The sequence below is a fragment of the Carcharodon carcharias genome, chromosome 7 (assembly GCF_017639515.1).
Source record: "Carcharodon carcharias isolate sCarCar2 chromosome 7, sCarCar2.pri, whole genome shotgun sequence".
Lineage (NCBI taxonomy): Eukaryota > Metazoa > Chordata > Chondrichthyes > Lamniformes > Lamnidae > Carcharodon > Carcharodon carcharias.
Genome location: NC_054473.1, coordinates 106245716 through 106271021, shown reverse-complemented (window position 1 = coordinate 106271021; position 25306 = coordinate 106245716). Strand labels below are relative to the sequence as shown.

At 45.2% G+C, this 25306-nt stretch overlaps 1 protein-coding gene across 1 annotated transcript in view; it reads left to right on the top strand.

Moving 5' to 3' along the window:
* Nucleotides 1-25306, top strand: part of LOC121280028 (hydrocephalus-inducing protein-like) — a 478228-nt gene that overhangs the window by 447524 nt on the left and 5398 nt on the right. The window contains exons 27-29 of the mRNA XM_041191656.1: nt 1045-1171; nt 17151-17389; nt 18121-18180. Of these exons, the coding sequence (XP_041047590.1) occupies nt 1045-1171; nt 17151-17389; nt 18121-18180 (426 nt within the window). The remainder of the gene's footprint in view (nt 1-1044; nt 1172-17150; nt 17390-18120; nt 18181-25306) is intronic.

Genomic DNA, 25306 nt, shown 5'->3' with positions numbered 1-25306 from the left:
TGGCCGGGGTTGGGGGTTGAAGGCTGATGTAGTTGGTGGCACAGGGAGGTCTGGCTGGATTACTGTTCGTTTAGTGCTACTTTAGCTTCAAATTCATGAAGACAAACTCTGACGCGTGACCACCAATAGCAGGGGACCACTTCAAATGTGAGACCACCGCTAACGTGAGACTATCTCTAGCCTGACACCACATTTTGGAATCAACACACAGTCGTTATGATCCTAGGCCATACCCACAAGCTGTTGGTAAAATCTGGTTAGGGACCAATAATGTTTTTAAAGTAGACAAAGTTTGAGATTCAAGACACTTGCTCAGTGGATTCCACGGGTTTTGAACAAACAAAAATAAACATTACTATACAAGGTGAGAAAGATTAAACAGTTACAATATCTATCTTACACTCTAACATTCAACTTTACTATTAGGTACAAGGGTCTATGGATTTCTCAACAATCCACACAGAAGTCAGTAACACTATGAGCCAACCAATCTCATTGCAACTTTCTCTCTCTCTCACGAGGGATTCCAATCTTAACCTTTGAAGATTTAACCTGGGAATTCTCTCCAAAGGTGGCTCCAACTCAGATGGCATCAACAACAGTTCATCTTGTCTCTCGAGATTCCATTCCCCTAGATTCCTGAATATGCACCAAGCACAACTTCAAATCTTCAGCTGCACTGAGCAGAACATTACTGCTTTAAAGGGTACCTTTGCCCCAATGGCCCGCAGCACGGAGTTACCAACCTTTGGTTGCTCTCTTAGGATCTTCAGGTCTTCTGACCTTTCTTTGCTTAAAGTCTGCTACCCACAGCCCTTTTACTAGTTGGAACCTATTCCTCTTTCTTTTACCTTAATGGGGACCTATCTTTGTCCCCTGTCTCTGCCCTCTACCTGAGACTGCCTTTTGGGATCTCTCCCTATCCCTCTCCCTTTGGGACTTCTCCCTGTCCTGTCTCCCTGTCCCCTGCCTGGGGTCCTAATCTTCTATGGCTCCTGGTCACCTGACCTTGGTTTTTGAGCCATTTTTTCTCTTTATGCACAGGCGCACTGGGCCTGTCCTGGGCCCGCAGAATTTACACTGCAGAACTATGCATGTGCAACCCGCTCCGGGTCTGCACATGTGCAAAAGCTCCAAGGCCCATTCAGAGTTGAAGTTCCTGACCTCTAATGTAAGTATAGTTTTCATAACACGGTCCAGAATGAAATGTAAAAACTGATCACTTATTTAAGGTACAGGATGGTGGGTGGGGCTGATGGAATTGTACCCCATTTAATAGCTTCAGGACACATGGGGAAAAATTGATAGCAGGGTGTAGGGGACAGGACAGTGAATAAGTTGAATTAGAACTCTACCATCAAAGTCTGGGATGCATAAAAAATAATGTCCCACAAATTGAATAATGGGATGCAGATTGGGTGCAGGCATCCCCGCTGATATGTTTGTATGCTTTGTGCCAGTTTTACACTTGAAAATCATGTATAACTCATATCCCAATGTGTCCATGTGTCAGGAGTTTCTCTAACACTTTTATTTTGTGCCATAATGGCCAAATTTGTTTTTGGGCCTGTATAAAGTGATAGTTCTATTGTATTATGTAGCGATATCTTTTCTAGAACACATTTAATACTTTGGCACTGGGAATGAACTAAGATAGAGTTAATTAAATTGTGGGATGACCCTGTACTTGTCACTGATTAATGAAACATTGTTTTTTTGGGTTATAATACCCTAGCTATAATACCCTAAGCTAAATATGGTGCCATCAAAACAAAAGGTGGAATCTTCTGCTCTGAAGTCTAAATTCAGTGATGGGTGTGGAAGTGGGAATGATTCCCACTGTGGGGCGCGGGGCGGCCAGGGGGCGGGTGTGGGTGGGATGGCTGAACATGCACGATCTTGTGCTATTCAGCTCACTACATATGCATCCGTGTGTAGCTCAGCAAATTTCTTGGCAGGGCAGGCAGGAAGCCGCGTCTCCTCCATTACCTCATGGGGTTGAAGGTCTGCCACAATATTTAAAGGACACTTGGATAGCCTGCACTATCCCTCCCACCTTTGCCTGACCACTGTTCCACCCTTCCCCACTAACCTTTCCTCCCTTCCTTTGTCATTTTCCATGCATCTTGCACTGCCACCACTTGGTCTCAAGCATAGGCTGGCATTTACAGATGCTCCCCAAAGCGGTCAATGCAGCGACAACTCACTGTTCATCATTGAAGAAGTCCATCTTGCCAGGTGCATGCCACTTTTATACAGTTGCCATAGTGAACGTTCTAATTTCTCACTGGTGGGGAACTTGATTTGGTGGGGGAGCTTAATTCTGGTTCAAGGAAGGGAGGGAAGGTTAGCAGGGAAGGGTGGAACAGTGGGTAGGCAAAGGTGAGAGGGATAGTGCAGGTTGTCCGAGTGCCCTTTAAATATAGTAGCAGACCTTCAACCCCATGAGGTAATGGAGGAGAGGTGACTTCCTGCCTGCCCTGGTAGCCTTTTAATGAGCATGCATGACATACTAATGTATGGAAAAGAGCTTCCCGACAGGAATCTCGATCTGCCTTTAGCCCGCCTTTCAAGTCACAAGAACAAAATTCCTACGGTTCATTCCACCATCGGGAAACTGATTTTTGGCCTCACACAAAATTAAGTTCCCCTGCCTGTCATATTTCCCACTGCTGGCCAGACCGGAAGATTCCACTCATAGGAACAGGAGTAGGGCATTTAGCCCCTTGAACCTGTTCTGCCACTTAATTAGATCATGGCTGATTAGTGTTGGGCTGGTGGGGTGCCTCCTTGATGGGAGTAGTGCCCACTGAAGACCCCCATCAAGATGCAAACCTGCATTCCCCCCTTTCCCTTTCAAACCATGCCCCTAACCTCTCACACCCTTACCAGGGCCTGCCAGCCTGGCCCTGGCAAGACCCCAGAATTACTTTACGTCCCGGCTGTATCACTGAAGGCTTTCCTCTCGGCCTCGGTGCAGTCCCAGCATTGGCCACTGCTCCCAGGGGTGCTGCTGTGATGTGAGAGCTGCCAGACCTCTGATTGGCCAACAGCGGTGGAATTTCCTCTTGATGAGGGGCAGACATTCCCAGTTCTAGATAATTAAAGAACCATCAGCCGTTTAATGGCTGTGAGGAGAGCCAGCCAAGTAGAGGCTGGCTCGCTCCTGACTTTTACTTATGAGGATGGGATCACTGCATAAAATTCAGCCCTATGATTCTATACATCATTTGTGTTCCATTGTTCAGCTGTGTGATTGAGTTTATTACTTCTATTCTTACCTTTCTGATTGCAACTAGGCTTCTCTTTCAATCCCCACGTGGTTAAATGTCTGGAGCCTCCCATTTGCATACTTGGAACTTTACATCCCGTTGTAGCTATGTGCATTCCTGTCTTTGTAATGTTGGCAGCTCCATAATTTCCCTTGATTGCTCCAATCCTCTGATTCTGGCCTCATATATCTTCCATTCCCCTGTTCATCATTCACAGTAGTTGTCTTCAGCTGCCTAAGTTCCACATTTTACAACTCCCTCTACAAATCTCTATATTTCCACTTTCCACTTTACTCTGGTCATTTAAGCTTCATCCGTCCTGAAAACCCATCTCATTAATTAAACTTTTCATCATCCTATCTTCTTTGGCTCAGTTACCTTTTGCTTTCTGTGAAGAGCCCAAGGACATTTTTCTGCATTACAAATGCTATATAAATGCAAATTGTGTGTGTCTCACATTTGTAGGTTGTCATTCCTTATCTGAGTTAGATTTCTAACAACTTTAGGACATTGGCAGCTGGTGTATAATATTTCATTTCAGCTTTGCAGAAGCAATATATTTATGCAGTGCATTCAGTTACTTACCCGATTGTGATGATGACTCTTACCTCAGCTTTCAGCATTTGTAACTTGAAACTCAGATCCCCCCATATTGCTCTTCTTTCTTGACAGTTAACCGCAGTTCTTGGTTGTTTTCTTAAAATGCTTTCTCAGTTAATTTTACATTTGTCTTCTTTTAAGACTGTGTATTCTGAATGTATTGTGTGATTCAGAACCACACTTCCCTACTGTGAGCGACAGCAATTAGTGTGGCCCTATCTGGAAATGACTTTATCAAGCCTTCCTACTACAGAAACAAGATCCTGCTGTGGCTTGATGCTGTTAAAGTGAGGCATGGATTTAGGGGCTCTGCTTGCTGTTCCTCACCAAACATCTGTCACTCCTCAGAGGTGATTGTTCGAAAAAGATTCTGAGAAACTGGATAAGAAAGAGCCATTGGTTAAGGCTTAAGAACATTTTAAAAAATCAATTCTATGGGATGTTGACATAACTGACAAATGCAGCATTAATTGCTTATCCTTAGTTGCTCTTTAGAAGTTGATAATGAGCCTTCTCAACTGCTGAAGACTGTTTGGTGAAGTGTTGTTAGGTAGCGTTTAAGGATTACATAGAAAGTTTCAGAGTTCCAGTGACAATGAGGGAATGTTGATACCTCTGTGTGGGGATGATACATGACTTAGAGGTGAGATGTTCCCTTGTACCTACTGCCCTTGCCCTTTTTGATGGTGAAGGTCATGGGTCTGGGAGTTGTTGCTGAAGAAACCTTGTTGACTTGCTGCAGTGTGTCCTATAGATTGGACACACTACAGTCACTGTGCACTGGTATTTTATGTCATTGAGTTTGGGCTATTTAGAATCTACATATCAATGCATGAACATGTTCCATAAGATAGTATATTAATTATTGGTTCTCTATGAGCACAGAAAATGCCACAGGGCATTATACAATTGATCTGCACAAGTTTGCAACCTTTTATTAGCAAGCCTATTCTGAAAGATTAATCAACATTGCTCTGATATTTTATATTCATGAGTAACTTCTAAAAAATCTCTATATCACCCTGATTAAAGCCACATGAATACCAGGATGTATTAGTTCCCTCGTTTCAAAGAATGAAACATTTAGGAGCTACTTTTTACGCCCAACTTGTCAATATTTTAAGAAGCCATATGTCTGGAAAACCTTTTTTTAATATGTGGCATTTTCTATTCAGAAACTTTGTTTATATGTTTCCTGCAGTTCTTTCTTTTACCAGATGTTTTCCTTCTGTGTCTGAAGGGCTCTAACTCTATGCCAACTCTACCTTTGCCTGTGCCCAGTCCCTTCAACACAAACTCTCTTCATCACCATTCAAGTGACCAATTTTCAGTGGATGGCCTGTACTTCAGGCCTTAGCAAGCTGTTCATTTCTGGAAGGTATCTGGAAGGTGTGATCAATATCTACAAATGGTTAAGGGGAGTATCACTGGATAATGATAAGGAGTTGGAACTCTGGACGGGATTTTCCGGCTTTGTCAGTGGTGGGCTTCATGGCGGGTGGGACAGGAAAATGTGAAGAAGTACCAAAAATCAGTTTCCTGCTGGTGTTAAAATATATTGCACTTTTCCGTTCCTGACTTTCATGGCAGGTTGGGTAGCCCGCTATGCCGTATTCAGTACTGCATTTGCATTGATTTGAATATCATGAATACTTATTAAAGAGGCAGCTCGCTGGAATCATGATCTCACTCCAGAACAAATGGCCATGCCGGCAGCTAATTAGACCGGCATGATTCGCAACCAGATATAAGTGACGTGCTTCTGGCGAGTACCACTTCATTCGTAACCTCGAGGTATGTTTGCCTACCTTTCATTGTGCTGTGCTCGCGGCTGCTCTGACTCCGTGCCAGGCTGCGCCAACGCAGGCATGACCAGCAGGAACTCAAGGGGGGGGGGGTGGGGGATGGGAGGTCACAACCAAGGTTTATTATGTGAGACCAGTGGGAAGGCGTTAGCCATAGTGGAAGGTGCTGGAGGGCAAAGGCTTGAATGCAGGGGGGGTGGTGTGAGATAAGATAGAGGCAAGGGAAGGGGCTTGAGGGCAAAGGTTTGAATTGGCAGGGGGTGGTGGTGTGAGATAAGATAGAGGCAAGGGAAGGGGCTTGAGGGCAAAGGTTTGAATTGGCAGGGGGTGGTGGTGTGAGATAAGATAGAGGCAAGGGAAGGGGCTTGAGGGCAAAGGTTTGAATGGGGGGGAGCAGTGAGACAAGACAGAGGCAAGGGAAGGGCAAGGGTGTGTGGAATGACTGGGGAAGAGAGCACTGAGACGCATACCTGGAGGGGATGACTGGGGAGGGGGTGGACAGAGACGCTTGACTGGGTGGGGGTGAGGGGGCAGGTGGATGCAGGGTGGTAATTAGTCAGGGTCAGAAAGCAGAGATAGTCATGGACAGTTGTGCCACAATTTAGAGGGCTGTGTCTTGGTCCCAGTCCAGGATGGAGACGGCTTGTCAGTCCTGTGTCAGTCGTTCCCAGCATGGTGTGGTCATTCCCTCACACATGTTGGTCCATGGGGCTGATGGCTTGATACTGGGCTGTGGATGGCACATCCATTTTCAGGAAAGGTATCTACAGCCTGTAGATGGAAACAGATAGTGCTGGGCAGGTGGTGGGGGGCACTCAACAGTCTCATGTGGGGGGTTTCTCTGCAAGTGATAGTACAATGGGCCTCAAGATGGGGAGGGGTCAGGTCTACATGGGGCATCAGGACATCAACGTTAAATGGCTCATGGGGGAAGGAAGGGATATTAACAACTATAATAATAGGATCAAGGATTAGAGAGGGAGGAAGGTGAGTAATTGGAGGGAGGGAAAGCTGAACATGATGCTCCTCCAGCACGATGGGAGGGACCTCGACAGTCACAGGGCAGAACTCAGAGTTGGTCTGGTAATACCTCCTCAGTGCCACCATTTTTCAACCTGATCGAATGACACAGTTGAAAAGCAAGCTATGAAAAAAATTGCCAGGGGATTTCTCTCAGGGCTTGTGGGAGGAATTGACTGTCCTCTTCCTCTTCCTGCTTGAGCCTGTTAGAAGAGATAATGAGTGATTGGCTACATAGTCATCAGCATAACAAATCACTTACAGTTTTGGCTGGTGTTCAAAGAGCCATAAATGGGTCCTTACTTGCTTGGGAAACGCTGATCTCATCTGTGGTGCAGGCACAGTCCTAGTCCTCACCAGCCAGCTCTGTTGCTGCTCTTCATATTGAGCGAGGGGCCTGAGTTAAGGCGTTATCCCTCCGGTCTCAGATCTCCCCCTGTTGTTGTGGTCAACCTTGTCCTGCATTAAGACAGATGAACAGACTGTGAGCAAGATAGATAGCAAAACTGATGATAAGGATGCCTGTCTTCTGTGTATGTTGAGTGGACTTGTTTAAGGGCTGAGAACACAAGCTGCATGGGATGTGAGAAGAGATGAAGAGGTCAAAGTGAGAGAATCGTGGTGATGTCCCTTGTGGTGGTGGTGTATGAGATCTCTATGGAGTATAAGCCTGCGGATGGTAGAGTATCACCTGCTGGCCCTCTGCTCTGTCGAGGAGTGCCACCAGTGCTGTATCATTAAACTTCATAGCAATGTGCTTGGTTCTGTTAGGGACCACTCTGATGTCTGCCACGACAATCCTGGGGCAGAATGGTCCCAGATTTGCACTAAGTGCAGTAGCGGGTGGGTAAAACAATGTTTTACCTGCTAGCTGGGATGATGGGTTTTCACATTGTATCATCCCAAACCCACCACATTATTTATGCATTCCCGGGAAAAACACCATTTCCATGGCTGGCAGGCTCTCATTCGCCCGCCTGACATCACCCTGCTGCTGCACCACGCCAGGCGCCATATTTAAAGTCAAGCCGCAAGCACACATCTCAGTGCTTCCAAACCACCTGCACTGAAGACATGGTCCTGAAACTGAAGAAGACTGCAGCCCCCAGATTTAGCAATGAGTCTCTTAAGCGCATTTTTGATGCCGTGGAGGCCTGCCGGGATGTCCTCTATCCCTGCTCTGGTTGCAATATGGTCAGCAACAGCAGTAAACCAGCTTGGATGGCAGTGGCAGTGATGGTCAGCGCCAACGCCCTTCAGAAGAGGACAGTCACCCAGTGCTGAAGGAGGATGAATGATCTCCTCTGTTTCACCAGGGTAAGTCACTCTTCTCTTCACTCTCAGCTCTCATACTCACAAACCCATCACACACCCACAGGGCCCTCACTCACTGCCGGTTCAAGGGACATCACCATTCACCCTCTCACACTCACCGTCGTTGTCCTCATCCTGTCCGTGGGACCACTCACCATCCACACTCACCAGGCATACTTATCATCTGGCCTGGCAGGCATTCTGCTTACACTTTCTCCTTCTCTGTTCATGCAGGACAAGCTGGCACACAAGTGGGAGAGGTCGCAGACCAGTGGCAGAATGCCTGAAATCAAGGTCCTCATGGAATTTGAAAACAGAGGCATCCAGCTGATCGGCGACGATCTGAACCAATCTTGTGCTGATGGTGAGGTTGATGATGGTCTACCAATTGAGAGTCCAGCAGTGCAACCTCCATCAGATGCTCCATGCTGTGAGTGATGTGTCCTGTTTCAAAGGCCACAGCCATGCATTTATTATTTACCCTTGCTTTCGCAGGCATATCTGTCAAACAGCTGACGGAGTCCACGACCCATGGCTTTCAATCAAGCCCTGAAGAAACCTCTGAAGAGGAATCTGGAGGCACCCTCTCTGAAGTCCCATCACAGCACTCACCCACACCCTCCACCAGTGCAGAGACACACACCTTGGTGGGACCTAGCTTTAGTGCAGCCCTGGGATCACAATTTGGTGAGCACATTGCACTGTCTGATCTACAGCAGGTGGAGGCATGGACTTCCCAGGTTTTTAGTCCTCAGAGCACTGCTGAAGGCCAGAACTTTGCTGAGTCCCTGACGAGCCTCTGGACTCGGTCCTGTCACAGTTGCTAGAGCTGCAAAGATAAGCTTGGGAACATCAGGAAGTGATGTCTGCTGCACTCCTCAGATCGCAAGGCATGATCAAGGAGTTCATCGGCCTTCAGGCTGAGGTAATAACACCTGCATGCCAACGCAACGAGGTCAACACAGGTAGGGTGGCAGCTGCGATGGAGACCTCGGTCCAGGACTTTGCTGCTGTGCGGGCTCAACTCCTTCACTGATGCCATCATTGCCCTCCAACAATGCGTACACGAGAGGGATGCCAGGCAGCTTGATCTCACTCCAGCTACCCCTGCTCCTCAAGGAGTCAGCAAGACACCCACAGGGAGGAGGATCAGCAGGTGCACAATCCGGACCCAACCACCCAGGTGACTCCGAGGGTGTCCAGCCCATCCGAATCCCCCCTTCCTGTGACCTCAGCAGCTCCAGCTCCACAGGCCGAGGAGGGTGCCACTGCCACACAGCAGGACACCAAAAGCAGGCCAGGGCCCTTTAAATCTCAGCCCTCCAGATAATGCCCACCAAAGTCATCACAGAAAGGGCGTCGCAGTCAGCATGCTGCCTCCATCTCCGTTTTGGATGTCTGGGGAGCATTAAGACATCGCGGCAGGGTTAATAAAGTTAAGGAGAATTAGTTGCACAGCCTGGGCATGGGTGTTAATCACTTGTGCATACTGTTCACTATTCCCAAGAATGTCTCCCTGCCTATGGCTCCTTGTTCTAATGAGCAGTGTTCTTGCCACTCAGATGTGAAACCTTTCTGCACAGGATAAAGGCAGGTGTCTCAGTCCAGGGCCTCTTCCCTGTGCTTTGTGCAGCTTTCAGACCAAAGTGATGGTCCGGCCGCACGCTCTCTGGAAACGTTCCGACGGTGCTTGTCATTGCTGTCAGAATGTAATGGGCAGGCACCACAGAGTTCCATCATTCTCTCTGTGTGCTCTCAACACCTTTAATCTGGCTCTCATCTCTTCAGCATCTGTGACCACTGATGCTGTGCTGCATCTGAAGGGCGGTACTGAAGGCCAGACAAAGGATCAGATGCTTCTAAAGCTTCATGGCTGTGTCTCTATAATTTGACTCTGACCACAGAGCGCAAGTGATCTGCCCTCAGCCAGACAGGAGTCAGACATTCTCAGAGGCTGTGTGAAGATTTCTGGAGTATCCTCACTGCATGTCGTCATCATCCTCCTACAATCGAGCAACTAATTGGGCCTCCACTATGTCTCCGTAACCCGAACATTCTCACAGAGGGTATTTGCGCTGCCACAAGCTAGATGGAGTCAAACTTTCACAGGTGCAATGTGAGGATCTATAGTGTCACCTCATTGCATGTCGTCATCATCCTCCACAAATCTAGCAGCAATGAGGGCCTCCCGAGGGCGCCTGCCTTGTCTAGCCAGTGTGAGGGCCTCATCCCCGTCATTGTCGCCTCTGAGGACCTCCTCACCCTTATCCCTGTCATTGTCCTCCTCTTCAGAGGAGGCATGTAGCTCCTCCACCTCCTCAGCCAGCTCATCTCCTTGTTGGAGTGCCAGGTTGTAAAGGGTGCAGTGGACAACGATGAGGTGTGACATCCTCTGCGGACTGTATTGCAGGGCTCCACCAGACTGGTCCAGACACCGGAATCTGATCTTCAGCATCCCGATGGTCTGCTCCACCAAATTGCGAGCTGCAGTCTGAGGCTGCTGCACAGCTGTCATCAGCCATGGCCTCTGTGGGTAGCCCTTGTACCCAAGGAGCCATCCCTGCAGCTTCTGTGGATCCTGGAGGAGTCCAGGGATCTGTGACCGACTGAGGCTGTAGACGTCGTGCACACTCTCTGGAAACCGTGCGCACACCTGCAGGATGCGTTTCTGGCAGTCGTACAGCAGCGAATAGAACCCCTTGCATTTCATGTGGTCCACTGTGTGTCATGATGGAGATCTGAGCACCACATGAGTGCAGTTGATTGCATTCTGCACCAGTGGGAAACCTGAGATCTGGCCAAATCCAATCACTCTTGCATCCTGGCTGTGCTGGCCCCGGGCGAAATTCTCAAAGTTATGTGCCCTCCCAAAGATAGCATCCGTGACCTCATGGATGCATTTGTGGGTGGAGGCTTATGAGATCCCACAGAATCACCTGTGGACCCCTAAAAGGAACAACTGGCGTAGAAATTGAATGCCATAGCCACTTTCATGACCACTGGCAGTGGACGCCCTCCATGTCCCCGTGGGAAATCCTGCGGTAGCTGGCAGATGTGACCGACCAGTACCCTAGACATGCACAGTTTTCGGCGACACTGGTTCTCGGTCATCTGCAGGAATGAAAGGCGGTATCTATAGACCTTGGGTGTCGCTAGGCGTCAGCCTTGACGGCTCGCTGTGGCTCTCAGACAGTGTGTGCAGCAGCCCCAGCTGCCGCTTCTTTCTGAGGTTGCTGCTCCTCCCTCTGCGCAGCCAAGAGCCTCAATCACTCTCTTCTCTGTCGTCTGCACACTCTGTAGGCCATCAGGCATACAGATAATTCACCAGTCTCCATGATCCTGATGTACTCCTCCTGCAGGATGAAAGAGAGAGACACATGGTTAGCATGGGTGTACTAAGAACCTGTCCTGATTAAGTGTGATGGCCCCTTAACACTTCCTGGAGAGTGCTTGGATGGCCAGAGATTGGTGCACTGCATGGCTGCCCTGAGGCTTGAACCATGGTGGGAACTGGTCCAAACTGGGATGCTGACATTGCAAGGGGCTGTGAGCACCTCCAGCAGTGACTGCTCCATAGCCTGCTTTAGTGAGGATATTGTACAACGTGTGTAGTCATCCAGCTGTTCTGCAGTCCACTAAAATGTTCATGAATTTGCAGTCTGTGCTTGGTGGGGGGAAGCTCTGGAGCACTTGGTGGCCTTTTGATGCCTCTGTATTGCTTGAGGGCAGATAATCTAGGAGTCCGACCCCAATCATATGAATGTGGCTGTGCCTGAACTGTCTCAGTTGCAGAGGAATGGTCACTTTATACAGGTTTTCCGAATGTGTGGCCACTTCCTTCGCCTAACCTACCCCCCACCCCGAATCCCCCCGCCACCAGTTGCCTCAAGGGCTGCCCTTAACCCTGACTGTCTGACACCCCTGAAGCTTGAGTCCACCAGGTGAGCGCTTCGCAACATTACTGAGTACTCACCTCCGAGTTCCCCTCAAATTGTAGGCCGCCAAGGGCACGCCTTTTATGTGCTGTTGTGAAACACGTCGGCACGCTTTCCCACCAACATGGATGGACAATCCAGCGGCGGGGGGACAATTCCGGTGGTTTGGCCTTAAAATGATATGCTGGTGTATTATAATGAGGTTTCCAACGTCCGATGACGGGAAATGCAGCCCGCATTAGCGGGCTGAGCGGACAATCACGAACTGGTTTCCCACTATCGCAAAACTGATCATGCCATAATGTCTGCTCACGCCACCGATCTTGCCTGATGCCAGCGGGCACAGAAAATTCTGCCACTGGGCTGCAGCGACTTGTGTGTGTGCGTGCAGTTTAAACATGGCACCCGGAAGGATGATCCGATGAGGTAAGGGGGCGCTGGAGGAATCCCATGCCGTATTGCCATGAGATACAGCATGTTTCTCGTTCCTGCTTGTCCAATGAGTTTAAAAGCAGACGATCTGGCCCGGAAACCACCATGACAGCAGGTGGAAAATGGGGTGTTTTTCCTGCCTGCCACTGCACTTAGTCTCCGGAGCAAAAGATTCCACCCCTTTGTTTTTCTCCTTCTGAGCCTTGTGTGCTGAGATTAATCACTGTGCTCCCAGTGAAGCTCATGCTGAGATCAGTTCAGACTGGGAATTGAACCTGAGACCTTCTGACCTGTGTGACTGAGCTAAAAACGACTTTCATCAGCACAGCCTTTACAGGAGCTGTCTTCGCTATTATTGATAGCTTTAGAAACTTTCTTCACTTTATGATCCATACCTATTAATATTCCAATGATGTAAACTATGGTTTTTTTGATGAATGGGTATTTAAGTTTGATATGCTGCTTCACTAAAACCATTGCATTTTATTTATTCCAGGCCTTCTTTCTCCCATGGTTTTCTCGCATTTTCCTGCCCTTTACGGCTAGATCACTACAGGTTGTGTTCACGTGCACAGATTTAACATCCATTTGTTCAATTTGTAAACTTACTGTTGATTGCTTTACCTTGTCTGCTGACAACAAACACACAAACACAGTTGATAGAATAGTGTCATCAGGCAGAATTTAATGGGTGGCATGATTTCCTGCCCACCCTCCCCCCCCTCAACTGAAAAGGTTGGGGGGGTCCTAACCCCTGGTCCAAAGCCCGACAGCCATTTATCGTTCTGACTGCATCCAGCCCCAGTGAACTAGAGCCAGGAGCCAGCAGGTAAGTCTGGGGGCCCCTCATCCCAGGCACTATTCTGGTAAGTCTCATCGATACCCTCTCAAGGTAAAATGTTGTGACCAGACCTGGAGCAATTCTCTTGTTATGGCCTAATCAGAACTTTATATAGGTTTAGCATGACCTTCCTGCTTTTGTACTCAATACTTCTGTTTACAAAGGCCAGTATCCCATACGGTTTGGTAATTAACCATTCTCAGTATGTCCTGCAACCTTCAAAGATCTACGCACATGAACCCCAAGGTCCCTCTTATCCCTGTGCACACTTTTAAACTGTGCTATTAAATCTATATTGCCAATCCTATCCAGATTCCAGAATGCACCACTACCCAAAGTTAACAGTTCATTAGTGACTGTGTGTATGTAATACCATAAAATTGTTAAATTCTTTTATAGGTTTCCCATTCTGAATATTTACCCCTAGAGTACTAATAAATATAATGGATGTATGAATGATGTTAATAAAAGTGAAAATGCAGTCATGCTGAGCGCGCAAAATTTCCATATGTTGAGTGGGCTGATTATAGATTGTATTTTGACTTTCTCAATAACACAAAGTCCATGGGAACGGATTTTCATCATGGAGGCAGGAAGCGGAAGTCAGGAATTTTCCTAATGTCATGATCTCGCCTCCATCCTGGCAATGCTGGCTGGCAGAATTTTCATTCGGTGGAGGTTGGGATGGTCTGGAGACAGGTGGTCATTGTCGAGGTGGCAAGGTTAAAAGGCCTACCTTATTTCATTGAGATATCAACCTGGTTCTGCATATCAGTTTAAAGCTCCCATAACCTTCAACTCCTTACCCCCACATCCCCCCCCCACCCCTTACTCCCTCTTACCACCACCCCTCCGCCCCCACCCCCACCACACACTCAACCAGCATCCACTATGAACATATCTCACTAGCCCTATAATAACCTTTGGAAGTCTTTAAGAAGCTCATTAATCTGTCAAAATAAATAAATATTACTTGATAGCCACTTAAAAAACCAATGTCCTCTTCAGACGATCATAATTCTGTGATAACAAACAAGCTCACATTCCTCTGGACAGCTGTAGAAACAAACCTTGCTGAGCAGAATTTATTAGTGGTTTGGAAGACAGCAAAGCCATCAAATTGACATCCCTCCAATCAACTGTGTAAACAAATGCTGCTGAGCAGAATCAGTTAGAGCCTTTAGCTAAAAATTCAGACATCGTATTTACAAAGAACAGGGAGGATGCAGATATAGTAGTTCAAGAGGAACGCTGCGAGATATTGGACGGGATAGTCATAAAGAGAGAGGAAGTACTCGAAGGGTTGAAATCCTTGAAAGTTGATAAGTCACCAGGGCCAGATGGATTGTTTCTGAGGCTGATGAAGAAAGTCAGAGAGGAGAAAGCAGATGCTTTGAGGATGATTTTCCAATTTTCACTAGATACAGGGGAGGTACTGGAGGACTGGAGAAATACAAACATAGTTCCATTGTTTAAAAAGGGATCAAAGGAAATGCCAAACAATTATAAGCCAGTTAGTCTTACATCAGTGGTGAGCAAATTAGTAGAATCAATCCTGAGAGATAGGATTAACTGTCAAGTGGAAAGGCATGGACTAGTCAGGGATGGTCAGCATGGATTTGTTAAAGGAAGGTCTTGCCTCACAAATTTGATTGAATTCTTTGAGGAAGTGACAAGAAGGGTTGACGAAGGTAATGTAGTGGATGTTGTGTACATGGATTTTAGCAAGGCATTTGACAAAGTTCCACATGGCAGATTGGTCAGGAAAGTAAAAGCCCATGGAATTCAGGGTAATGTGGCAAACTGGATAAAAGATTGGCTTTGTAACAGGAAACAAAGGGTAATGGTCGATGGATGCCCTTGCGAATGGAAAGTTGTCTCAAGTGGTGTTCCACAGGACTTGGTGTTGGGACCCTTGCTGTTTATGTTATATATTAATGATTTGGACATGAACGCGGGGGGCACGATTGGGAAATTTGCAACTGACACAAAGATTGGCCGAGTAGCGAATAGTGTAGAGGATAGCCATAATCTCCAAAACAATATAGATGGGTTGGTGGAGTGGGCGGTAAAGTAGCAGATGGATTTTAACATTGGGAAGTGTGAGGTCATACATTTAGGGAGGTCAAACAGTTACAGGGATTACACAATAAATGGGAATATACTAAGAGGGGTAGATGAAGTGAGAGACCTTGGCGTATAAGTACACAGGTCCATGAAGGCAGCAGTTCAAATAGACAAGGTAGTAAAGAAGGCATATGGAATGCTCTCCTTCACTGGCAGAGGTATAGAAAATAAAAGTATGGATATAATGTTGGAATTGTATAAAACATGGTGAGGCCACAACTGGAGTATTGTGTGCAGTTCTGGTCACCACATTACAGGAAGGATGTATTAGCTCTGGAGAGAGTGCAGAGGAGGTTTACAAGAATGTTGCCAGGGTTAGAAAAGTGTCGCTACGAGGAGAGATTGGATAGGTTGGGGTTATTTTTGCTGGAACAAAGAAGGCTGAGAGGTGACTTGATTGAGGCGTACAAAATTATGAAGGGAATAGATAGAGTGGACAGCATAAAATTGTTTCCCTTGATGGAGAATTCTAGAACCAGGGGGCATAGATTCAAGATAAGTGGCAGAAGGTGTAGGGGGGACATGAGGAAGAACTTTTTTATGCAGAGAGTAGTGGGTGTCTGGAATTCGCTGCCCATGTTGGTGGTGGAGGCAGAAACTTTAAACTCTTTTCAAAAGTACCTGGATCTGCACCTAAAGTGCTGTAAGCTGTAGGGCTATGGGCCGGGTGCAGGAAGGTGGGATTAGAAAGGGCACCTGGGTGTCCTCGGGCTGGCATGGACAAGATGGGCCAAATGGCCTCCTTCTGTGCTGTAACTCTTCTATGGTTCTATCTGCCAATGCTTTGAAACAGCCAAACAAGTGGCTGAACTGCTATTTAAAATTTTAGTGAAAGCCTTGGGGAGAGTTTAAACAATTAGTTATTGACCTGGCACAAGGCTATGCTTTCCATATTGTAAAATGCAGAGTAGCACTTTATCCATTGGATAATCTATTCTAATGTATCTGGACATTTCTGCTTTTACTATGCTGTTCTTTCATTTGAGAGCTTTCCAGTTGTCAGAAGTAACAACCATGCTTTTAATGGCCAAGTACCATTTCCATTAAAGCACTGTCATCACCCACTTTAGTAAACATAGATATAACAAGGCTGCTGCATTTGATGATAAGCTGTAAAGGGGGAAACACAATTCTTACTCACCTTTTAGACACTTCTTGCCTCAAATCCATGACTCACATCTATACATGTCGCCATTGACCTGGTGTGATTTAGAAAGCCTTCCAAAATGTAGCCACCTTGCTGAAGATTGCAGAAATTCTGAAACGGCCATTTTCACAATAGTACTGACAACTTCTAAACAGCAGTTTGTGGAGCTTCTGACCTGCCTCATTCCTGCACTATTGAAAATTGTGGAGCTGGAAATGGGGCGGAACTTCCAAATCTGTGCTCTGGCCACCATTTTATTCTCCCATCCAACTTTCAGGACTACAAAATCCAGCTCTATGTATTTTATCTTTCAGAAAATTCAGTGTGGTATTTGAAATTTCTGTTGAACTCAGCTTTACTTTATGCTTTACATAAGCAGTTTAGCTTGCTAGTTAACAATATACAAGTTTGTTGCATTCATTAAGACTTTAGAGCCTAGAAGCAATGCTGTGCAATATGAGTATCCAAACACTTAATGTGATGATATGAATTTCACTATCTGCTATTTTAATGGAAGTGGTAACAAATTTGGTGTTCATGCACTATTATCACTCATTTGATTTGTGTTCAGGATTCACTTTAAACATTTCTTTGCAGATTTCACATGTTTCAATTTTCCTGGTATTAATAAGTTGTGTCTAATCTGACTGATTTCAGACTCTAGAAAACTCTAAATGGCATTTGGAGCCCAGTGAAATTGCGATCCCCCCTCTTGGGCACACAGATTTAAGTGTTGTGGCACATCTTGATGACACAATCTGGTCTGAAGACAAGGTGCACTTGGTGGTAGAGAACAGTCATACACGGAGTATTCATGTGCAAGCTACTGGCATTGGAACTACCATTGTACCTAACAAGCCTTTTGGTCCAGTTCTCAACCTTGGAGCAATATTCAGGCAAGTAGCCATTTCAAGAACTGTCAAAGTGTGCTCTCCTCTGCTAAGACTGGGTAGGGAATTGACTCATGGGGAAGAGACAGAGGAAGGTTAATGGGTATGCTCCTCTGAACCTAATTCTTTGAGCAAACTTTTGGTCACCCATTCTTATATTTTCTTTTGCAAAAATAAAATAATGTGGATGCTGGAAATCTGAAATAACAACAAAAAGTACTTACAGATGTTCAGTATGGGTTGCATCAGTACCACCCAGCTCTAGATAGAACCCATTACAACCTTGGTCTAGACATGGACAAAAGGGCTGAACAGAGGTAGGGAGAGAATGACTGCCCTTTACATAAAGGCAGCATTTGACTGAATGTGGATCAAGGATCCCTTGTAAAACTAGAGTCAATGGGGATCAGCGAGAACTCCATTGGCTGAAATCATACCAAACACAAAGGAAGATGCTTGTGGTTGTTGGAGGCCCAGTGCATCACTGCAGGAGTATCTCAGGGTGGTGATCTAAGCTCAACCATCTTCAGCTGCTTCATGCAGCTCCCTTCCTTCCATAATAAGGTCAGAAATGGGATGTTTGCTGATGATTGCAGAGTGTTCAGTACCATTCGCAATACCTCAGACTCTATGCTCTCTTATGACCCTGCAGTTGGTAAAGCTGAGTTATTTAAAAATCCCAGAGGGAAACTTTAAACAACTGTCATAACCTATATTTTTATGTTTGTATGTTTGAGATGCAGCTCTAAATTCAAGAATCAGACCACCAATTCTCAAGAGATTTTTATACGAACTATGTAAGACATTTATTAATTTACACAAGTTAAATATATACACATGGCTACAAATTACTACTATCATAACTTTTAACAAATACCCAAACTAATCTCCATTAAGGCAACAGCACTCATAGACTTAACCGGACCCCAGGCAAAGCATTTTCACCTTACGAATTCAAAATGAGGTTCTTTTCACTTTGGTTCCTGTGCAGACCGTGGTAGGCTTATAGCTGCTTTGATGTTACATGCCTCTGCCCTGCACACACAAAACTGCCGTCTGTTATACCCAACACAGATCATTGAATGTAAATTCTCATTGTTTCACCAGCCCCTTTGAACTCCACCTCTTCTAACATAAAATCCCTTTCATAGTACCAACGTTCTTCATAATGTAAACATTGCTTGGTCTCTGCTAGCTAGGTGCCAGAATTCAGTCCCCTTCTTGAATACTGTATTCAACAAAATGCAAATGCACTCTACCTCTCTTACATCTCAAAACTAGTATACATCAAAGCACCCAGACTAGCTGGCTTTAACCCAATTAAGACACACCCTCAGACTAAATCTCTATTTAAAAAAAAGATTTCCAACAATATTATATACATTAATAACTTCATGACAGCTCGCATACAGCAAGACTTTGACAACTTTCAGTTGATAAGTGGCCAGTAACGTTCACGGTTTGCAAGTGCCAGGCAATGATCATCTCTAACAAGAGAGTCAAACCATCTCCCCTTGATTTTGAAAGGCATAACCATTATGAACCCCCCCCCCGCAACCAAGATCTACATCCCGGAAGTTACCATTGAGCAAAAATTAAACTGGACCAGCCATATAAATACTGTGGGTACAAGAACAGTTCCCAAAGCCTACATGAGCTACAAGGCACAAGTCAGGAGTGTAATGGAATACTGCCCACTTGTCTGAATGAGTGCAGCTCCAACACCACTTAAAGCTCAACAAAAAGGACAAAATAGCCCGCTTTATTGGCACCACATTCATCACCTTAAATATTTTCCCCTCCACCATCAGCACAGTGTGATTGCAGTGTGTACTATCTACAAGTTACTCTGCATCTTACTAAGGCTTCTTCAATAGTACCTCCCAAATCTGCCAAAACCTCTACCACTCAGAAAGGTGAGCAAGCTGTCATGGAAATAAATTGTTGTTCCTTTGTCGCTGCTGGGACAAAATTTTGAAACTCACAGCATCTAACAGTACTCTGCAAGTTCCTTCACCGTTATTCGAGAAGGTGACTCATGACTACCTCTCAAGGATAGTTACAAATGGTCCTGGTCCCAATTCTTCCTTGCCCCAGTGTTAGCTAATTCTGTTAACAATTACTTTTCTGCATGTATTGTCTTCCCCTCTTTAAATCAGCCAATATCATCCCAGTTATCAGAAATTTCTCCTGAAACCCTCTGTTCATGCAAACCACTACTCAATTTCCTGTTAATGTTGCAATCCTGTCGCAATGAGGTGCATGCTCTAGTTATAAGTGAATAATCCTACACTAAGGAAATACTCGCTCCAGATTCCTCCTTTACTGAGTGGATGAGCAACAATTTATAGTATTTCCTCCCTTCTTTATCTCCAATTCTCTTGAACATGTTGTTGGTTCCAAATCCATGTCTGTCTTTCCAGAAATTCCAGGTTTGAACCTCTGTAATCAGGTTTCTGCTTCTGCTCTGCAAGTGAAACGACCTAATCAAAGTCACAGCTGGTGGTGCTGTGATAATCTGCTCTTCCTTATTCTTCTCAACCTTTCTGTTTTCATTTGACATTGTTTACAACATCAATTCCTGCTCCAGTTTCTCTCCTTCATTGTTCAGCTGAGTGGGATTTGGCTTTAACTCTACCGATCGGTCATAACCAGACAATTTCACACAATGCCTTCTCATCCCAACCCCACAGTATTATCCCTTAGGCCCTCCAAGGATCTATTCATGGCTGTGTCCTATTGATCATCTACATACTTCACCATGGCAAAATCATCCAAAGACTTTCTTCAGGTTTCATTGTTGCTGTGTTAACTTGCTTATCCAACATCTTGTACTGAATGGGCTACAATTTCCTCCAATTAAACATTGTAAAGACCAATTAAGCTATTATCTTTGATGCCTGGCACAAACTCTGTTCCGTTGCCACTGATTATAGCACCTTTGTCAAATGAATCACAATGTTCATTACTTCTGCATCCTATTTGCCCTAGAGTTGAGCTTCCATCCCCAAATCTTCTCCATCGCAAAGACCACCTACTTCCATCTCCATTACATCACCTGTCCCTGCCTCTGCCTCAGCCCATACTCATCCAGACTTTTGTTAACTCCAGAATCAACTGTTCCAATGCTATCTTGGAAGACCTTCCATTTTCCACCCTCTATAAATTTGAGATCATCCAAAACTCTACTGCCTGTTTCCTAACTTGTATTAACTCCCACATACTCATCACTCCTGTGCTTGCTGATCTTGTTTGGCTCCTAGTCCACCAATGCCTTGAATTTAAAATTTTCATTCTTGTGTTCAAACTCCTTCATGGGCAGGAATCATAAAACATCATGATGTTCAAGAACTGGAGAATGCTGTTACACTTAACATAACCCATTTGTTTTATAAATCAATCCAACCCAATCTTAGCAGGGTCCGAGAATTTGAAATTGGAAAAAGGCCACTTGCAGAGCGGAAAGATTAATCTTATGAATTGAAGGGTGTATTTGTGCATTCTTAAGCTTTTCAGACCAGTGAGTTAATGGTTCTATCTGACCTAGAACCTGTTGAAAGTGAAATGACTTGGTTCTGAGTTTCATCCATCCAGATATTCATAAGGAAATGCCATTTCGCTAGTTTGAAAGGCCTGCTGACATTAGTGAAAGATTCATTATTCTTCGGATGAGCCCCTGCTTCAGCAAGCTGCTTCAAAAGTAACTAACTGCAAAGGAAGAATTTGTACTTAATCAGATGCTATCTTGCAGTCAAAGTATGTGGCATGTAGTGATAATTTAAATACAATGGGCTAATTATTTGACCCGAAAATGAGTGCAGGAACATGATGCCCGATTAATCTGCTCCTCTTCAATATAATGCTGCCTGCTTATTTGAATGATTGTTGTATGCAGCAAACACTAACATCACTGGCTGCACATATCAGCTGGGGGCCCAAATTTATAACTTGCTAAGCACCACTTTAAGCTAGCTTGCACCTCTTGAAGGGGTAGTGCATTGTGGCTGGCTCAGGTACTGGGGGTCATGTTTGAAGAGAATGTGACTTGGGAAAGAGTCAGGAAACGCACCAAGGTTTCTGGACATTATACAGGTGGTCTTAGTGCAGGACTTGGCAAGGTGCCCAAACAATGAATGTTAATAAAGAGATAAAAACAAAAAACTGTGGATGCTGGAAATCCAAAACAAAAACAGAATTACCTGGAAAAACTCAGCAGGTCTGGCAGCATCGGCGGAGAAGAAGAGAGTAGATGTTTTGAGTCCTCATGACCCTTCAACAGAACTGAATGAATCTAAAGAGAGGGTGAAATATAAGCTGGTTTAAGGTGGGGGGGGGATTGGGTGGGGGGAGAGAATTGGGGGAAGGTGGTGTGGTTGTAGGGACAAGCAAGCAGTGATAGGAGCAGATAATCAAAAATAATTGGTCACAGACAAAAGAACAAAAGAACACAGGCGTTGAAGGTGGTGATATTATCTAAACGAATGTGCTAATTAAGAATGGATGGTAGGGCACTCAAGGTACAGCTCTAGTGGGGGTGGGGTGGAAAGGCTAGCAGGGCATAAAAGATTTAAAAATAATGGAAATAGGTGGGAAAAGAAAAATCTATATAAATTATTGGAAAAAACAAAAGGAAGGGGGAAGAAACAGAAAGGGGGTGGGGATGGAGGAGGGGGGTTCAAGATCTAAAGTTGTTGAATTCAATATTCAGTCCGGAAGTCTGTAAAGTGCCTAGTCGGAAGATGAGGTGTTGCTCCTCCAGTTTGCATTGAGCTTCACTGGAACAATGCAGCAAGCCAAGGACAGACATGTGGGTAAGAGAGCAGAGTGGAGTGTTAAAATGGCAAGCGAAAGGGAGGTTTGGGTCATTCTTGCAGACAGACCGCAGTTGTTCTGCAAAGCGGTCACCCAGTTTACGTTTGGTCTCTCCAATGTAGAGGAGACCTGCTAGCCTTTCCACCCCACCCCCACTAAAGCTGTACCTTGAGTGCCCTACCATCCATTCTTAATTAGCACATTCGTTTAGATAATATCACCACCTTCAACGCCTGTGTTCTTTTGTCTGTGACCAATTATTTTTGATTATCTGCTCCTATCACTGCTTGCTTGTCCCTACAACCACACCACCCCCCACCACTTCTCCCCCCCTGCCCACCTTAAACCAGCTTATATTTCACCTCTCTCTTTAGTTTCACTCAGTTCTGTTGAAGGGTCATGAGGACTCGAAATGTCAACTCTTTTCTTCTCCGCCGATGCTGCCAGACCTGCTGAGTTTTTCCAGGTAATTCTGTTTTTGTAATGGATGTTAACAAGTCCAATTGCTCCCCTAATTGGTCTTCCCCAAAAGGGCTTTAAGAAATAAAATAGTGTTTATATTATCTTTAAATTATTAGTAAATTATAAAAGAAAACCTCAGCCCCTCACCACTTTATCAACAATATAAAACCCATCACATTTCTACCTCTCTATAGTTCTGAAGAAGTCAAGTTGGACTCGAAACGTTAACTCTGTTTCTCTCTCCACAGATGTTGCCTGCTGAATTTTTCCAGCATTTCCTGTTTTAATTAAAAGTTAAATTTTGTTAATTGAATACTTTGGAGAGGAACTACAACAACTGCAAATTCTACTTGCATTCAAGCATATGAAGTACCTTATGTTATAAAAACAGAAAGTGCTCGAAATACTGAGCAGGTTCGGTAGCAGCTGTGCAGAAAGAAACAGTTAACATTTCATTCAGTTAACTCAGAACTGAGTATTTTCAGCTTTTTCTGTTTTTATTTAAAATTGACAGCATCTGCAGTATTTTGCTTTTGCTTAAGCATCTATGGGCTGAATTTTACATCCCGTGGGCAGGTGTGTGCCCAACCCGATTGGGCATAAAATCGCGTGTGAAGACATCAGGCGAGCATCTCAGCATCATTGCACATTTGCGCAGCATAATCTCGCCTTCGCGCGATATTTCGCTTGGCAGGCGTGCACAAAAGTTAGAAGTGCACCTGCTGACAATTAAGAGGGCAATTAAGTCCATTAACAGTGCAATTGTCTCCAATTTTTCATGGCCCGTCCAACCTTGCTGTTGGCGGACGGGCAAATCGGAATAGTGCGGTCTTTGCATGTTTTATCAAACTTCATCCAAGGACGGGATGAAATTTCCGTTATGAAATAAAATAAAAATAAATACCTGTGGACTGCATTTTTATCAGCTATGCTTTCAGGTGATTGATTATGATGCATGGACACTTTTTTGCAGTTTTTAAACCTTTATTGTAGCATTTACAGGTCTGTAGCACCCTGAGGCAGCTGTCTGCCTTCAGGAAGCTTCCTCGCAGAGCTCACCTGCGCCTGCAGAATCATCATTTCCCGCCCTTTTGCTGCCCCCACCCTGGCAGTGCTAAGCATTTCAGTGCGCGTTTCACACTGGCTGGCTATTAATTGGCCAGCCATCATGAAATGGCAGTCAGGGGCCGATTGCGGTCGGGGGCCCATTTCCCGCCTGCTGCCCAGCCTGGCGACTGCACCCGCCTGCCAAAGGTAAACTTCAGGCCTATGTTACCATGACTGTGAACGTTAACTGTTTGAAAGATTTGAACAATTTAGCATGAGTGATTGCTGAATGTTTTCCCGTAACATTACAAAGTGTAGTTTCACTATCTGCAGTGCAGATAGGTCAGGCCAGATAAAATTGAGCTGAACAATTATCATAGAGTCATATAAACATACAACAAAGAAAGAGATCATTCAGCCCATCATGCTTATGCTGGCTCTTGAAGGATTGGTCATGCTTACTCCAACATCCTGCATTGTGCTCATAACTTTGTAAGTTATCCCTCATCTTCAAGTACCTTTCCAACTCCCTTTTCAAACAATTGATGGTAGCAGTTTCCATCAACTTTTGAAAACTTTAAATGAAAAAAAAAACTCTCCTCATCTCCTCTAGATATTTTTCCAATGATTTTGCATCCATGATCTCTAGTTATTGAACTAATCACCAGAGAAAGTATATATTTTTTTCCCTCTCTACTCTATTAAAAACTCTGATCATCTTGTAAAGCTCCAATGGGTCAGTTCCTAACCTTCTCTGTTCCCCCCATTTGGAGCTGTCAACCAATCAGTTGGCCAGCAGCTCCATCAGCACCAGCAGTGCAAGAGCGCATTACTGGCAACTGCTGGGTCTGCAATCAGGCCCAAGAAGAAGGCCCATGGATCCCAGAGCCAAGTAAGTCCAGGGTCTTGGGTGGGGAGGGTTTGGGCAGTTTAGGGGAGGGGAATGGAGGGTGGGCGTGGTGTGTTTTGAAGAGCAGGTGGGTATGAAGAAATGGGGGGATACTATCTTAGGGGGCTGTTCCCCAAAGCACAAAGGGCACCCACCAAAGATGGTACACCCTCTTTCCCGTCCTTCGAAAAAGTTTTTTTTAAAAAGCAGTTTGCCCACTCCTGCCCATATGCCCACCCTGGCCCTTATATGGCATGGGCATCGTATTATATGATAAAAACCCTATGATAAAATTTCACATCAAGTTTGAGAGTGACATACCCAAGTCCAAAATGAAAGCCAAATGCAGGGCCAAGTTGACTAAAGTAGATGGAGAAATTAGATTATAAGGCAAAACGAGAAATAACCAATGGTGAATAAAATTCCATAAATTCAGAAATAGTCCCAGTGGATTGAAAAATAGCAAATATAAAAATACTATTCAAGAAAGGAGAGAAGAGAGGAAACTGAAACGCAGACCAGTTAATGTCAGTCATCAGGAAAATGCCAACCACCTCAATAGACTATCATACCCTCCATGCCGACCCATGTCCCCACCCACTCCAGTGGCTCTTCATACCCTCCATGACAACCCATGTCCCCCACCCATCCCCATGGCCTTTCATAGCCCCAATGCCAACTTAGTGACACCTCATACCAGCTCATGACTCCCC